This window comes from Gracilinanus agilis, chromosome 5, assembly GCF_016433145.1.
Source record: "Gracilinanus agilis isolate LMUSP501 chromosome 5, AgileGrace, whole genome shotgun sequence".
Classification (NCBI taxonomy): domain Eukaryota; kingdom Metazoa; phylum Chordata; class Mammalia; order Didelphimorphia; family Didelphidae; genus Gracilinanus; species Gracilinanus agilis.
Window position 1 is genome coordinate 545459 of NC_058134.1, and position 16083 is coordinate 561541.

Below are 16083 nucleotides of genomic sequence, written 5' to 3' on the forward strand. Positions count from 1 at the left end.
TCCTCTCCCCCACCACTGAGAAGGAGAGAAATCTGTTACTGTTTACACATATGAAACCATACTGGGGTGGGGGTGGGGAGGGAAAAAAAGGTAGAAAGCCCCCACTTCAACCTGCCCTCTGAATGAGTCTACGAGCTCTCTCTCTGCAGAGAGCATTTTCCATCATGGACCTTGGATCACTGTCTTGGTCCAAGAAGTTAAGTCATTCCCAGTTGGTTATGGTACATTATGGCAGTTCCTGTGTATATGGTTCTCCTGGCATCTGTTTGTGTAAGTCTCTCCAGGTTTTTCTGAAGCCATCCTGCTTGTCCTCCTTAGAGCACAATAGTCCTTTTCCACAATCCTCTGCCATTACTTGTTCAGCCATTCCCCAATGGACACACGACTCCTCAGTTTCTAATTCTTTGCCAACACAAAAAAGAGCAGCTAGAAATATTTTTGAACAAATAGGTCCTATCTCCCTTCTTAAAGAAAATTTCTGGGATTCAAACCCAATAGTGGTATTACTGGGTCAAAGGCGTGCCCAGTTTTAAAGCCCTTTGAGCAAAGTTCCAAGTTATTGTCCAGAACAGTTGGACCATTTCACAACTCCACCAACAATGTATTAGTATCCCTACTTTTCTACATCTCCTCCAGCATTTGTCATTTTCCTTTCCTGTCATGTTAGCCAGTCTTTTAGGGGTGAGATGATCAGAGTTGTTTTAATTTGCATTTTTTCTATGACTGCTGATAGCATCGATTTTTTTTCTGAAAACTGCCATTTTGTATTCTGTTAATCGAATGGTTCTTGTTTTTACAAATTGGGCTCAAGTTCCCTAAATATTTGAGAAATGAGGCTTTTATCAGAGAAACTTACTGTCAATTTTTCCCCAGTTTCTTGTTTTCCTTCTAATTTTGGCTACATTGATTTTATTTGTGAAAAAGCCATTTAATTTCACGTAATCAGAATTATCCGTTGTACCTCCCATAATCCACCTCTCTGTCTGATGTTTCATTATATATGAACTCTTCCCTCAAACTTAGACGTAACAGGGAATTTCCTTTATGCTCCTCGATTTGCTTATGATAGAGTTATGATAGAGTCCTTTATGTCTAGATCACATCTGCCTGTCAGCCTTATCTTGGTCTATGTTGTGACATGTTGCTCTTTGCTTAGTTTCTCCCTGACTGCTTTACAGTTTGCCAGCAATTTTGGTTGGAGAGTGAGTTCTTGTCCCCCAAGCTTGGCTCTTTGGGTTTATCGCCTTCGGTTGCTCTGGCCATTTCCGGTTGGTTATGGGACACTCAAACCATGCCATGGACCAGGGACACTTTCTTAGCCAGCACCAGGTGGTTTTGATAGTCAATACAGTTTGAGATCTGGTATTGCCAGGCTACCTTCCTTCATGTTTCTTCTCACTAATCCATGATCTTCTTGACCTTCTCTTCCTCCTGACGAACTTTATTGTTTTCTCTAAGTCTGTACAGTCACTTTTTGTTCATTTGATCAAGATGGCACTGACCGAGTGAGTCATTATATTAGCTTTGCTTATCCAGGAGTGATGAATAGGTCTCCCCACGTTTCGATCTGTCTTTCTTGGTATGAAAAGTGTTTTATAATTGTGTTCACAGAGGGCCCACTTGGCATGTGTCTTGGCAGGTTGCCTCATCATTTGACATTGTCTATGTTTCGTTTATTTCCAAGTGGAATTTCTCTTTCTGTCTTTCGCTGCCAGGTTTTATTGGTAAAGAGAGAAATGTTTTCTGAGAATCTGTTCCGTATGTAACTTGAAGGTTAACTGTAGTGGATTCTCTCAGCCTCTGGGAGCACAGCTCATGTCATCTGCTAGGAGTGATGGTCTTATTTCTTCGCTGCTTATTTCTATTCCTTGAACTTCTTTTTCTTGTCTTATGTCTCTGGGCAGCACTTCTGGAACAACGTGGAAGAGCCTTGGTGACGCCGGGCAGCCTTGCGTCACCCCTGATCTTCCTGGCTTGTCCTTCTAGCTTGTCGCCATTACACATACTCCCAGCTGTTGGTTTTCGATAGCTACGGCTTCTCATTTTGAGGAATATTCCATTGATTTCGGTGCTTTCCAGTATTTTCCATAGGGTTGAGTGCTGGGTTTTGTCAGAGGCTTTTCTGTGGTTTTTGTTGGGGTGGCTCTTGATCCGGTCAGTTGTGCCAGTGGTTTTCCTAAGACTGAACTGGCCTTGCTTTCGGGGTGCAACCCCCACTGGCCACAGCATAGGCTCCGCGTGATAGATTGCTGGAGTGTCCTTGGCCTCGGTGTCGTCTCCAAAGAAGGGCATCTAGATCTCAGTGGACTCTGAGCTGGATCTTGTCCCTGTCTTTGCCACGTAGGCAGCTGGTGGTAGAGAATTCTAGGCCTGGAGTCAGGAAGACCCGAGCTCGAATCCAGTGTCAGGCATATAGTTTCTGTGGGACCTTGGGCAAGTCTCTTGATCCTGTTGGCCTCGGTTTCCTCATCTGTAAAATGAGCTGGAGAAGGAAATGGCCAAGAAAACCCCAGAGGGGGTCATGAAGGGTTGGACACAACGGAAACAGCTGAATGACCCAATTTGCAAAAGTATTTTGAAGGCGGCATCCGTGTGTCCAGACCTCTGAGAGCACCAACGTAGAAGGTGGCGACCACTTTACAGGCCGTGTCGGAAGGTCTGCTCTGCCTCTGGTGCTTTCCATCCTTCATCCCTTCTCAGTCACACCTTCCACTGCCCTGAAGAAGAGGAACCCGAGGGCCGCGTGGCCTAGGAAAGGGGAGAGGAAAGTCCGGTGAAGACCAGGACGTGGCGGTCAGTGCGGGCGACGGCCCCGGAGGATGGCCCCACCCTGAGCGAATGGCTGCAGCCTACGAGGGCTCGTTCTGAGCCCGTTCCCGAGACCTGCCGTCACCCACAAACCTGCCTGGAACGTCTTCCTCCTCCACAGTCGCTGCTCTGAGAGGAACCTTCGACTCCAGGGACAGAACTCGGGAGAGGCCCAGCGCTTCGTGGCTCCGCCGGGGACGTTCCGGACAGTGTCCAGTTCTCGTGGCTCGGGCAGGAGAGGGCCAGGACGCTTCATCTCTCCAGAATGGGGCGGCGGTCATAGGGAGGGGGACGGAGAGCGGGAGGGCTGTCCAGGGGCCCCTTCTCTGGGGAGCAGAGCTCTGGCTGGGCACTCAGAGGAGGCCCCGAGGCCGTGGACCAGCCCCTGGCGTGAGCACCAGGTCCAGACTCCTGTGTCTATCTCTAGGGGGCAGCAGGGGCGGCTGTAGGAATGGCTCGGGGATGAGGCACGGAGGATCGAGCCCAGGAGGACGAGCTCTCTGGCCAGGGGATCAGCCTGCCCCGGGGAGGGAAGAGGAGAAAGCGATGGCCCCGGCTGGAGGTGGGCCCCCTCCCCTCCGAATAAGAAGGGAGAGAGGTGATCCGAAGGATCGTCTTCCAGAAAAGGCCCTGAACGACGTCCCCAAAGAGGAGGTGCTCAGAAGGGTGGTGCAGCAAGTCCCTGCGGCCGCAGTCGCTCCCGGAGGCCATGGGGAGTCCCTGGAGCCACCGAGGCGGGGTGGCGTGGCTTTAGGCCCTGCCTGGGCGTGAGGCGGCACTCTGGTGGCAGAGTGGCGGATGGATGGGGGAGGAGACACGGAGGCGGGCAGCCCCCCGGCAGCTACCCCCCGGGCCTCGGCTGCATACTGGGCACAGGGTGGGGGAGAGCGAGGCCTCGACAGGAGCCCGGAAGGCCCGAGTGTCGGCATCAAGCCGTGCCCCGTTGGCTCTCCACGGCCCCGTCGTGGGGTTTTCTTGGCCGACGTACCAGAGCCGTTTGCCAGGTCCTCCTTCGGCTCGTTATACGAATAGGAAGCCGAGGCGAGCGGGGTGCCTGGGGGTCCCGCAGCCAGGGAGTCTGAGGCCAGGCGGCGGCGCATCCCAGCAGACGAAGCCCGTGGGGGAGGGGGCAGCCCCGGAAAGGCCGCTTTGGGCCGTGAGAAGCTGCTTGGGGTGGAGAACACCACAAAGCGGGCGGGAGGGGCCGGAGGGGCCGGCAGCCACTTGGTGGCCCGATTGGAACAAAAGCCTGAGGGCAGGAAACTGGGCTGGACCCCAGAGGGGAAGGGCAGAGAGCTGGACGTGTGGGCCCCGGGCCCCCCTCCAAGCGGATGCCCGTGTAAGGCAAGAGGGGCTGTAGCCGAAGGGTCTGGGGGCACACGGTAGGCTGAGGGGATCGGGGAAGGCTCGGGCTAGGAGAGCTGTTTGCGAGTGTTCCCAGAGGCTGGCTGGGGCCTGAACGGGGAGCCCCGAATGGGGGGCCCGATCGGACACAGCCTGCAGGTGCCCTGAGGAGGCCGAGCCGGTCTGCCATCCCGGGCCAGAAGCACAGCCCCAGCAGCACCGTTAGAGGGGAATGATTCGGGCCCCAAAGCGGGAGGCCTGGAGGCAGAGGGCCGCGGCGGGCACCCTCGTCTGCCCCAGGACTCTCCCGGACTAGCCTCGGCTCACCCCCAGGGAACAGGCTGAGTCCCCCAATGCTGAGTCACTCCTGGGGCTTGCCGGGGGGGGGCTCCCCTTGGAAAGAGGACTCGTCCCTCTCCCCTCCCCCCCGGCACCGTCCTCCCCTCTCGGGCCGCGCAGGGCCGGCCGCTCTCAGCTTGTCTGCCGTCCAGACAGGGGAATACGCCACCGACGAGGAGGACGAGGACGCGGGGCCGACCCTCCCCAGCAGGGACCTGGCCATCGAGGTGTTCGAGCTGCCGGAGAACGAGGACGTGTTCTCCCCGTCCGAGCTGGACACGGGCAAGCTCAGCCACAAATTCAAGGAAGTAAGTCGGGGGGGCCCCTTTCCCGGCCTCTGGGGTGCCTGGGAGCCCCGAGAGTGGGCCTCACCCACCACCGCAAAGGGCTGAGCTAGCCGGTTCTTAGGCCTCACCGGTGTGAAAGAGGCCGGACGGTTCAGTGGAAGGTGGTGAGTGGGAGCCCTGGGTTCAGGTCTTGCCAGGCGGCCCCTCGGGGGGGGGGCTGTTTCCTTCTTCTGTTGGTGTCTCTGGGGCTCAGCACGGGGCTGCCTGGCCGGGAAGGCCTCTGAGCCCTCCTTAGTGACCTCCTATGCATGGAGGGTGGCTGGATTGCCACGGGGGCCCTCCTGGGGCGCAGAGCCCGCTGGCTGCCCTCTCGTGGCCCCCCAGGACCCCCCTACGGCCCTGCAGACGGGGCAGCCCTCTCAGAGGAGAGCAGAGGAAGGCGACAGCCCCGGCCCAGGAGGGCCTCCGGACCCCTCGGGGCTGCGGCTTGGGCACACAATCACCGGCTCTTCTGCTGGACCAGCTCATCTGCCCCCTGCGCCGTCGGGGCCCTTGGGAGGCTCAGGACCGGTTCCGGGGAGAGCCTGGGGGGGAGCCGGCCGGCCTCCCCAGGAGAGCTCACCCCGTCTCTCGGCTTTTCAGCTCCAGATCAAGCACGCGGTCACCGAAGCGGAAATCCAGAAGCTGAAGAACAAGGTGAGGGGGGGCAGCTCCTGGGGGGGCCTCGGTGCTGCTCTGTTGGCACATGGGGGGGGCAGCTGCCAGGGTGCCCGGCTGGGCAGACTTCAGGGCGGCGCCCAGGGAAAGAGGAAGTGACTTTTTCAGGGGTGCAGACGCCTTCGCTGTCCTCGGGGGGAGCCCAGAGTCCCTCCTAGTGCCCCACTTTCTCTCACTGGAGCCAGGTTCCCCCAGCTCTCTCCGGCCCACGTCCCGGGGTGCTCTGCCTAGCTATCGTTGGGGCCACGTGTGGAGGCCTGGGTGCTGGGCTGGCACTGGCAGGGTCCGAGCGACACCCCCCCCCCAGCTGGGCACGGAAGGGAACCCCGAGAAGGGGGTTTGCCACCCGGGAGGCTCTGCCCGTTCAGGCCCATCTCGGAGCAGACGGCCCGCCTCGCACGCCCTGGCACTGATTCCAGGCCCCGGGCTGGCATCAGAGTCACTCGGGAGGTTTGCTGGCACGGCTTCGGGACGGTGTCTCGGGGGTGCCCCGGCCGGGGAGCGGGACAGCCGGGCCTCTCGGCCTCCTCAGCCAGGGGCGAGGCTCGTGGGGAGCCCGAGGCAGGGCCTTGAACCCGGCCCCGTCCCCCTGCCCAGCTCCAGGCCGCGGAGAACGAGAAGGTGAGGTGGGAGCTCGAGAAGAGCCGCCTGCAGCAGAACATCGACGAGAACAAGGAGCGGGTGCTGAAGCTCGAGAGCTACTGGATCGAGGCGCAGAGCCTGTGCCACACGGTGAACGAGCACCTCAAGGAGACCCAGAACCAGTACCAGGCCCTGGAGAAGAAGTACAACAAGGCCAAGAAGCTCATCAAGGACTTCCAGCAGAAGTGAGAGAGCTGGGCCGGGGCGGGGAGGGAGGCTCCTCTAGGACACGGGGGCCGGGGGGGCCCTCAGACATTACCCCCCCCGGAACCCACGGAGGGGCGGAGTCAGAAGCGCCTTCTCTGCGCAGAGCCCTTCGAGGCTGGCCGGGGGCTCCTCTCCTCTGCCCCCCCTCCCCCCGGCCCTGCTTTCCTGCCGGACGGCCGCAGGTGAAGTCATTGCCGAGTGAGAGCAGAGCAGAGGGGGTGGCCCCTCCCCCCAGGGTCACCCCCGGCCTTGGCACGGTTCCTGCTGGCGGGCCTGGGCTGGGAGTCAAAGTGTGGGTCCTGGAACCTCAAGTTCCTGAGCCTCAGAGTCCCGGGCTGTAAACGGGGGCAGGGACGCCCGGACCCCCCCCGTCCTCAGTGGTCACTGCCCCGTTCCACGCCGTGATGGGCTCAGCTGGGAGGTTCGTCCTCCGTAAGCTGTGCAGCCTCGGAACCCCCAGGCCTCTGTGGGTGCCAGAGCGCGAGGGCCCCGTGTGCCCGGCGCCTCAGCGGTCGCCTCCTCTTTCCCTCTAGAGAGCTCGACTTCATCAAGAGGCAGGAAGCCGAGAGGAAGAAGATCGAGGAGCTCGAGAAGCTCCATCTGGTGGAGGTCCAGGGCCTCCAGGCCCGGGTGAGTGCCGGGGCTGGGCGGGGGGCCAGGCCGGGCGGGGAGCGGGCCGGGCCAGCGCCCTGACCCGGCGCCTGTGGCCGCCCCCAGATCCAGGAGCTCGAGGCCGAGGTGTTCAGGCTGATGAAGCAGAACGGGAGCCAAGTGAACAACAACAACAACATCTTTGAGCGCAGCACGGGCCTGGGGGGCGACGGCCCCAAGGGGGAGGCCGTGGAGAACGCCGACACCCAGCACGTGTCCGCTCAAGGTTGGTGCTGGCCCGGCCGGCCCCTGCCGCGGTGCTTCTCCGCGGCACCCTTTGGGAGGGAGTTGGGGGAGGCGAGCCAGCATCGGGGCCTTCTGCCAGGAGGGCTGCCCCGGCCTGGGGGTTCAGGGGAGGAGGATCCCCCTCCTGGGTTCGCCCGGCCCAGAGGGGCAGATCTTTCAGGGAAAGGGGCAGCCCTGGGCAGTGCTAGCAGGAGGCGGCAGGAGGGAGAGAAGTTTCAGGCCGTTCACGTGTCCAGGCGCTCCAGCCCGTCCGGCCCCCCCACATCCCTTCCCCTCTCGGCCGCCCTCTCTCCCAGGCCTTTGGGTGAGTTGGGAGCCGGCCTGGCCCCGGGCCCCTTCGGAGGAGCGGCTGCAGGTGGCCCAGGCGGCCAGTGTGGGTCTCCGGTCTCGGGCCACGGTCCCGTTCGGTCCTCAGAGCAGCCAGTGAGCCCGAAGCCTCTCAAGAGGGTCCTTCGGTCCCATCCCATTCCTGAGCCGGGCCTGGAGTCGCCGCGCCGTCCCCACTGGCCTCTGGGGAATCGGAATGCAGAGCCGGCCTTGCTTCTGATGGTTAGGGCTCTGCCTCCCGGCCTCCTTCAGGGCCCCCCTGCCGTGGGGGCCGGCCAGCCTCGAGGTGGGGCCCCTCCGCTGCTCGGCGCTCTCGGGCACCCCTTCTCTTGCCTTTCCCCTACGGTCTAAGCTCCAGCCTGTCCTTCGAGGCCACCCACAGGCGCTGCCGGACCTCGGCCTACCTTTCCAGGCCCGTTTCTGCCTCCCCCGGGGCACCGCCTATTGTTGGTTCAGGGAAGGTTTCCTCCCTCCCCTCGAGTCCCCCTGCCCACCCTCTGCCGCCAGGAGGGGAGGAGAAGCAGGGCTGGGAGAAGGCCGCGAGGTGGGAAACGTGCCCGGGGCAGCCCGGGGCCCGAAGCCTTCCTCCGTTCTGCTCCCAGGGGCAAGCGAGGGCCTCCTGGGCAGCCCCAGGCGCCCCCCGATCTGGGCACATGGAGGAAGGCTCCCGCTGGATGTTGAGGCCTAGGAGGGAGCAGAGGGGCCGGCACTAACAGGGCACATTCAGGGCTGGTCGGGAAGCCTGTTGTGCCCAGCAGCCAGTGGGGGTCCACTGAGATCCCCAGATCTTTACTAGACAAGCTGATGGCTCTGGTTGCCTTCCCAGCCTGTATTTAGGAGGTTGGTTTGGGGAAGCCCAGCAGGAGCCTTTGTCGCTCGGACCTTCCTCTGGCCGAGTCTGGCTGCCGCTCCTGGTCTGTCCCTCTGCCCCAGAGCACTGGCCACGGGCGAAGCAGCAGCCCGGACTTCACAGGCCGGATAGTCGTCCCAGGCAGTGACTGGGCCAAGCCCAGGTCCCTGGAGCTCTGGGGAGGCGGCCCATGGCCTGAGTGTGAGTCCTGCCTTAGGCACTTAGCGTCACTGTTCCTGCTCTCTGCCTCAGTTTGCTTGTTTGTAAAGTGGAGGTGATTCTGGGGCTCGGGGTCCCCGGCCTAGTTCCTAGATGCCTCTCTTCTGCCATGCCCTGCGGCGCCTCTGCAATCTCCCAGCACCTTCCCCTGGGGGTTGGCAAAGGCCTCCATCCCTGGGAGCTTTCATCCCTGAGCGTGAGGGCCTGGGCCGGGCTGCCCCACTCCATCGGGGCGCTCGTGGCTCTCCCTCTAGCCTTCTTCCAAATCGGGTTCCTTCCTAGGAATAATTGGGGTGGGGGTGGAGCTGGGGGGGCATTAAATAGGGGTGTGTGCAGTTTGCACCCCCCCCCCCAAGTGCACCGTGCCTGCCCTTCTCCCCCATCCCCCAGTCTCCCAGCTGGCTCCTCTCCAGGCCTTGGCAATTGCCTTGACTGTTCTCCTGGTTCCGCTCCTTTGGTTCTTCATCAGTTCTAGTCTTCCAGGATGTTCCTAACAGTAAACAGACCAACGATGAGCAGGTCTGAGGTTCCAGGGGAGGCTGTTCTGGGGCTCCGCACTGTCCCTCCGTCCCTGGGTTTTTACTCCTTTCTCCGGGCCGTCGTCCTCCTGCCTCACTGCACTGCCTGTGGCCATTTGCAGCCAAGGCTTTCTGCTATCTCCCGGCTGCCACCTTGGCAGATAATCGGGGCGGGGGGGGGGGGGCGTCTTCTGGCTGCGCCCTCCTCCCTGCAGAGCCGTTCTCAGGTGCGCTCCATCCCTGGCCTGGGACCTGTCGCCCCTCTCTTGTAAGTCCAGGTCTAGAAATCCGGATCCTTCCCTTCCTCATTGGTTGCCTTCAGTAGGAAGCCGGGAGGGAAGAGAACTGCTCCCTGGGCTGCCCCGGTCTTTGGTTTCCATCCTGGGACTTGGGCACTTGGTGCAATGATTTCTGGCACTTAGCACTTGTTTTAGGAAGTGGGACGGGTGCCCAGGGGAATCCCCAGATTCCTGTTGCTGTGGCAAGTCTGGACACGGGCTCCTACCGAATGGGTGGCCAGACAGGTGGCTGCCTTGGGCCCCTGAATGGGGAGTCACCGCCTGCTGCTACTCCCGGCTCATCTTCTTTTGTTCTCGGTGGCAGATTCTGAGCCGACGGCCTCCATGATTCAACATCACCGTCCTTCGTGGCACATTCCGTGGAGCTTTTTCCTCCTGGTCCTCCGGCTCTCTGCTCCCCTTAACACAGGATGAGCCTCCATTCAGGCCCTCCACTCTGGCGGCCATTTTCCTTCCTTCCTTCCTTCCTTCCCTCTTTCCAGGCTCCTGACAGGCTTGAGCTTCCCTTTGTCCCCTGTAGGCCCTTTGGCTCTCGCTGAAACCCCTGGCGACGGTCTGGGATGTGGGAAAGCTTTCTTCCTGGGGCTGGGGCAGTGGGGTAGGGCGGGACCCTCGGATCTTCGACCACAGAGACAGGCCGACACATCCAGCCTGGACCTTTTTACAGAGAGGAAGGTTGGGGCCAAAGTGTGCGTCCAAGCTGCGAGCGTGTAGGCAGGTCGTCCCGTCTCCCCTGGTCTGTGGGCGAGAATCAGGGGCCGCCATTGCCATTCCCTCCACTCTGCCTTTGTAGCTGTTGAAAAAGGGACAGGTTCAGTCAGTGACCATTTGTGGAGTATCTGCTGTGTGCCAGACACCGTACCAAGGGCCGAGGCTCCAGAGGAAGGCGAAAGTTCGTTCCTGCCCTCTGGGAGTTCACAGTCTAATGAGAGACGTCCTAACAGCTCCAGATGGGCTCAAGTAGAGATCAGAGGGAAGCCCTCGAATTGGGGGGACCAGGAGAGGCTTCCTGTGGATAAGCAGGGCTTTAGCTAGACCTTGAAGGAAGCCAGGAGATGGAGATGAGAAGAGGGGGAAAAGCCCAGAGTCTGGAGAGAGTAGCTTGTGGGAAGAACAGCCCAGAGGCCAGTGCCGGGTATATGTAAGGCTGACTAAGGTGGGGAAAGTGGAGTAGGGAAAGGGGCCGGCTGTGAACTCTGGGATAGCTTGTCAAACAGGAATTTTCCTATTCAGTCCTCGAAGGTTTAGGCATAAGCTTTAGGCACATCACTGACAGCCAAATGGAGGATGCACTGGATGGAGGAGAGACTAGAGGCAGGCAAACCACCCCCCACAGCAGCTGCTGGCATGAGGCCATGAGGGCCTGCACAGGGTGGGGGTGGGGGGACAGCGTCGGAGGAGAGAAGGTGTGCTCAGAAGGAAGTTAGGAAGGCAAGACTGCCAGCCTTGGCAACAGATTGGAGTGGGGACAGATAGCAGAGAGAAGGAAGATAGCCAGGTTTCCAGCTTGGGTGACTGAGGGTGGTGGTACCCTCAACACTGCTGGGGAAGTCACGAATGGGGGGCTGGGGGAGGGGGGTCAGTTTTCACAGGCCAAGGCAAAGGTGCCTGTGGGGCATCGTTTTCAAGATGTCCATTAGACAGTAGGAAGTTTGAGAGTGGAGGTCAGTAGAGGGTGGCCGCTGGGGTTCTGAGGCCTCCTCTGGGAGGGTTTTCTGACTAGTGCAGGCTCTGGAGTCTGCTCCTTGTGGCTCAGCCCACTGATGAAGCTAGGGCAGTCCTGGTAACCAGGCAGCTGGAGATTGCAGCCTGAGTATAGGCGGGTGGGGCACAAGAAGCTGGGGAGGCTCCCTCTGTAACTACTTTGTAGCCAGTTACCTGATCACTTCACTTACAAGCCCTGCAGTTACCAAATTCACGTACAAGCCCTGCTAGTTAACCAGTCACTTACAAGCCCTGTGGTTACAGAGTCACTTAAAAGCCCTGTGGTTATCCAGTCACTTACAAGCTCTGTGGTTATCCAGTCACTTACAAGCCCTGTGGTTATCCAGTCACTTACAAGCCCTGTGGTTACAGTCACTTACAAGCCCTGTGGTTATCCAGTCACTTACAAGCCCTGTGGTTACAGTCACTTACAAGCCCTGTGGTTATCCAGTCACTTACAAGCCCTGTGGTTACAGTCACTTACAAGCCCTGTGGTTATCCAGTCACTTACAAGCCCTGTGGTTACAGTCACTTACAAGCCCTGTGGTTATCCAGTCACTTACAAGCCCTGTGGTTACAGTCACTTACAAGCCCTGTGGTTATCCAGTCACTTACAAGCCCTGTGGTTACAGTCACTTACAAGCCCTGTGGTTATCCAGTCACTTACAAGCCCTGTGGTTACAGTCACTTACAAGCCCTGTGGTTAGAATCACTTACAAGTGCTGTGGTTATCTAGTCACTTACAAGCCCTGTGGTTATACAGTCACTTACAAGCCCTGTGGTTATCCAGTCACTTACAAGCCCTGTGGTTATCCAGTCACAAGCCCTGCTGGTATCAGTCACAAGCCCTGCCATAATCCAGCCACTCACAAGTCTTATGGGTTATCCCGTCAAGGGCAGCTGATACAATGTTGCCTTTGCCAGAGTGACTAGTTTAGGGTCTGAAATTCTGGGCTGGGCCTGAGGCCTGGCCCTAGGACCAGGTGAGGGTTTCATCTGGGCCCAGAAGCTGGTGGGGAAAAGTTCCATCCATTTGTCCTGTATGGCTTTCCCACACTGTAAAGCAGATGTGATTTTGCTTAGGAAGAGCCCCTCCCTAGCACTGAGCTGAGGACCTGCCCAGGGACCAGCAGTGATGAAAAAGGTGCCCTCAGGGGTGGGGGGTGAACCCGGCCTCCAGAAGGCACTTGCTAGAATCCTGGGATAGATCACTGGACTTCGTGTCAGGAGATGTGGGTGCGAATCTCCTGATTTTCACTAGCCAGAAACCATGCACAAATCATTGAACCTCTTAAAACCTTAGTTTCCTCGTCTGTAAACTGGGGGTAATAATAGCACCCACCAAGTGTGCTGAGTGGTTGTGAGGATTCATTGAGAAAAGATTAGTAAAAGGTGCTCGGCACAAGGCCTGACACCCGGGAGGTGCCCTGTAGGTGGCTCCACTCCCTCACCCTGACCATGTCAGCTGGCCTCCGGGCTGGGCTTGTTCCCGGGGAGTTCGGGCTCCGCCCTTTGGGCACCTCCACCCCAGGCTGCCATTGGCCTGGCCGCCAGCTGGCCTTTGGTTCTGCTTCCTGACACCGTCGTCTGACCGTTGTTTCCCCAGACCTGAACGAAGCTGTCCCAGAGACGGAGCGACTGGATTCCAAAGCCCAGAAGACCCGAGCCCAGCTCTCTGTGAAGAACAAGCGGCAGAGGCCCTGCCGGGGCAGACTCTACGATAGCGTCAGCTCCACGGACGGGGAGGACAGCGTGGAACGGAAGGTGAGTGTGAGCCCGGCTGGGGTCCCGGGCGGCGTCCCGCCCCAGGCAGCCTAGCAGAGAGGCAGGAGAGGGTCCAGGCGCTCCCACCTTGCTCCCTCCCCTCCCCGACCCGTGCGCTCACTGGGCGGTGGTCCCTGCGTTGCATAACCCGCTCTGTCCTCTCCCAGACTGGCGCCTTCAGGCGGCCACAGGCCGCAGCCACCGACCTGCCAAAGGAAGCCCCATGGCCGCCTGCGGGGGCACCAGCCACCTTCCCGCTGTTTCGGGGGAAGCACTTCCCTCCGCTCTCCTTCAAAGCCCGCTCCTGCCCCAGGAAAAGGTACCGCTTCCTTCCTCTTCTACACCTGCCCCGCGGGCTCTTCCTCTCTGGCGCTTGGTGGCAGGAGGCCACCCCCTCCCTGCCCTGGGGTGGGGGGCTCTTCCCTTCCTTCGGGGCCAGGAGGCGCCCGTGACTCCTCCTTGGCCCAGAAGAAGGCAGGATGTGAGGGACGGGGTGCTGGCCACGTGGCCAGGCATTTGAGGCCCAGCGTGGTTTGGTGACTGTGAGGCTCCAGGCAGAGGCCAGGCCTGGGCCAGGCGTGGGCCAGGAAGGTCAGGCCTCTATGGAAAGCGATGGCCAAGGAGGCTCGAGACAGCATGAGGAAGGTGCAGAGGGCCACAGGGCCCTCGGAGAGGAGCTACGCCTGGCGGCTCCACCGTGACAGGACTTCAGTTTATCTACTTGGGCCCGCACGGGCCTGGGCTGGGCTGCCCCTGCACCTGAGGAGTCAGAGGCTCTTCTCTGAAAATGAGGCCACTGGCCCATCTTGGGGTCCCTGGGCACTGCATCGAGGGGGGCTTCTGGTTCTGGGGTGCCCCCGCCCTCCTGGCCACGTCGGACCGAGGACACCTCTCTGGGACAGGCTCCCCCGGCCTTCCCCTTCCTCCGTGGCGGGAGAGGCCTCCAGCACCTGCCCCACCGAGCCCAGCCCCGAACAGCCAGCAGGAGCTCGCCCTTCTGGATCCTGGCTCGGCAGGCGGACGTCGAGCGGCCCCAAGGCCTGGGACCCCCTCCCTGACGGATGGAGCCGGACAAGAGAAAGGCCCGGAAGTTTGGGGTGGGAGAAGCCAAAGGGTTCTTTGCAGGTAGCAGGTGGGAGTGAGGGGGCAGCGGCCACAGGCCGGGCCCTGCCGCCCACCCTGCGCTGCCGCCCTGTACCTGCCAACGTGTGGCTAAGACCAGGCCCCCTCTCTTGCCCGTCATTGTCCCGGGGCACCCCCAAAGGCGGCCATCTGCCACATGGAATTTATTGGACCTTGAGCTGTGTTTGCCCCTTTTCTGCTTTAGCCCCACCTTCTACAGGGACAGGCCCTCAGAGGGGCCGAAGGACCCCCCTGGGAGTCCTGCCCCGCCCTTCTGGGTGGCAGTAGAAAGCCGGCACTGACTGAGCACCCAAAGGCCCCTAGGAGGTGGTTGCTCTTGTTATAGGCCCATTTTGCAGAGAAAGAGCCTGAGCCTGTGAGAAGGGCAGGGATTTGCCCCGGTTCCTGCAGCTCTGGCAAGTATCTGGGATGGCATTTGAACTCGGGTCTTCTGACTTCAGAAGCAAGTCAGGAGGGGCCTCGCCTCGCCTCTCCTCGGGGATCAGAGCGCCTTTGTTCTGCCATTCACGCGGGCAGGCTGCTGAGTGGCCAGAGGGCCAGCCCACCCCCACCCCCCGCGGCCCAGTGACCCCGGGCTGGTCATCAGCACTGGTTGTACCCTGAGCCTGCCGAGAAAGGAAAGGAAGGCAAAACCCCACCTTCTGCCGGCTTCTTGGCACCTCAGTTTGGCCCACCGCTAGGCATTCCCCGAGGCAACAAGTCAAGCCAAGAGCCCCGGAGCATGGGGGTCAGAGGGCCGCCTCCGAGGAGAAACCCCGGAGAGGAAAACCGATTCTGCGAGGGGGAGCCCGGAGGGAAGGGCCGCCGGGCCCGAAGAGCAAGCGCGCAGGATTCTGGGGCCGCCGGGCCGAGCTCCCATCCTGAGCTGAAGAGGAAGAGGCCGGCTAGAGAGGGGCCGGCGGCCACCCGGCGTCTGTTCCCCCGCACTGCGGCTCCCGGGAGGGAAGGGAAGTGACTGTAAGCCCTTACAGTCACAGGCTTACGGAGGAGAGCGTGGGAGGAGCCGGAGCTGGGAGCACGTGCTCCTGTTTGGGTCTGCAGCGCCCCCTGGCGGGGCCCCGGGTGTAGCACACCCTCCTCCGCTCCGCGCCGCCGGTCTTCCGGAGCGGTTCGGGGCTTCCTTCCCAGCTAAGTAAGGCACCCGCATTCCCCTGCACGCCGGCACGTTCTAGCCTCGTCTCCGTCCCGCCGCGTCCTGAGAACGGACTTGCCCGAGCTGGGAGGCGGCCCGAGTGAGGACCAGCACGACGGTCCAGACTTGGCGCAGGACCTCCGGGAAAGGTCTGGGCGGTTCCGCGGCGCACCGGTGTAGGCCTGTGCCTGGGCACGGCGCGGAGGAAGCCCGGCAGGCACCGCGGGAAGGCTCCGAGGATCCCCAAGAGCCCGGGAGGCCCGCTCCGGAGGAAGAGAAGCGCTCGCCGCGGCCCCGCTAACCCGCTCTCTCTCACAAACAGGGTCCAGCCCGAGCCTCCCGGAGTGCTGCCGCCCGCTCGGCCGACGCGCGCTCCCTTCTCATGGTTTAGTGCCCGCAGAAAAGGACCGCCAGCTCCTGCCACTGCCCCGGAGCCTGCCCCCGGGCCTCGGAGCCCAGATCCGAAGGGGGCCCAGGTAGAGAGCGGCAGGCCCGGCGGTGTGGGCGAGGCCTCCCCTCCTCCCTCCTCGAGCCTTCCCCCTCCCCCTCCGCGTCCCGGGCGGGTCTCACGTCGGCGCTCTGGCCCCGCCCCGGGGTCTGCCACGCTGGGGCGCGGGGCCTGGGCTTCTCGCCGAGCCGCTTTTCCCCTAGCCTCGAGCCACCCGCGCTGCATGGAGCTCTCACCGCACTGGGGACCCGCCGCAGCGACCACTCAGAGCCCCGAAGCGCTTGCAGGGGGCGCCGCGCCGCGCCCGGGGCTCCTAGGCCGGCAGGGGGCGACAAAGCCCCGGAGCGGCCGGTCCGTCCCGGCGCGGGACGCTGAGCCGGGGAGGGCGGGGCCGGTTTCTGGACTGCCCTGGCGGGGGCTTCGGAATGCCGGCATTGG

At 61.3% G+C, this 16083-nt stretch overlaps 1 protein-coding gene across 1 annotated transcript in view; it reads left to right on the forward strand.

Annotated features, from left to right (window-relative positions):
* Positions 1 to 16020, forward strand: part of PPP1R9A (protein phosphatase 1 regulatory subunit 9A) — a 75612-nt gene extending 59592 nt beyond the window's left edge. Inside the window, exons 9-17 of the mRNA XM_044678233.1 lie at positions 4644 to 4799; positions 5421 to 5474; positions 6093 to 6322; positions 6878 to 6974; positions 7062 to 7221; positions 12765 to 12922; positions 13090 to 13241; positions 15520 to 15687; positions 15849 to 16020. Coding sequence (XP_044534168.1) covers positions 4644 to 4799; positions 5421 to 5474; positions 6093 to 6322; positions 6878 to 6974; positions 7062 to 7221; positions 12765 to 12922; positions 13090 to 13241; positions 15520 to 15687; positions 15849 to 16020 — 1347 coding nt within the window. The remainder of the gene's footprint in view (positions 1 to 4643; positions 4800 to 5420; positions 5475 to 6092; positions 6323 to 6877; positions 6975 to 7061; positions 7222 to 12764; positions 12923 to 13089; positions 13242 to 15519; positions 15688 to 15848) is intronic.
* Positions 16021 to 16083: the final 63 nt, after the last annotated feature.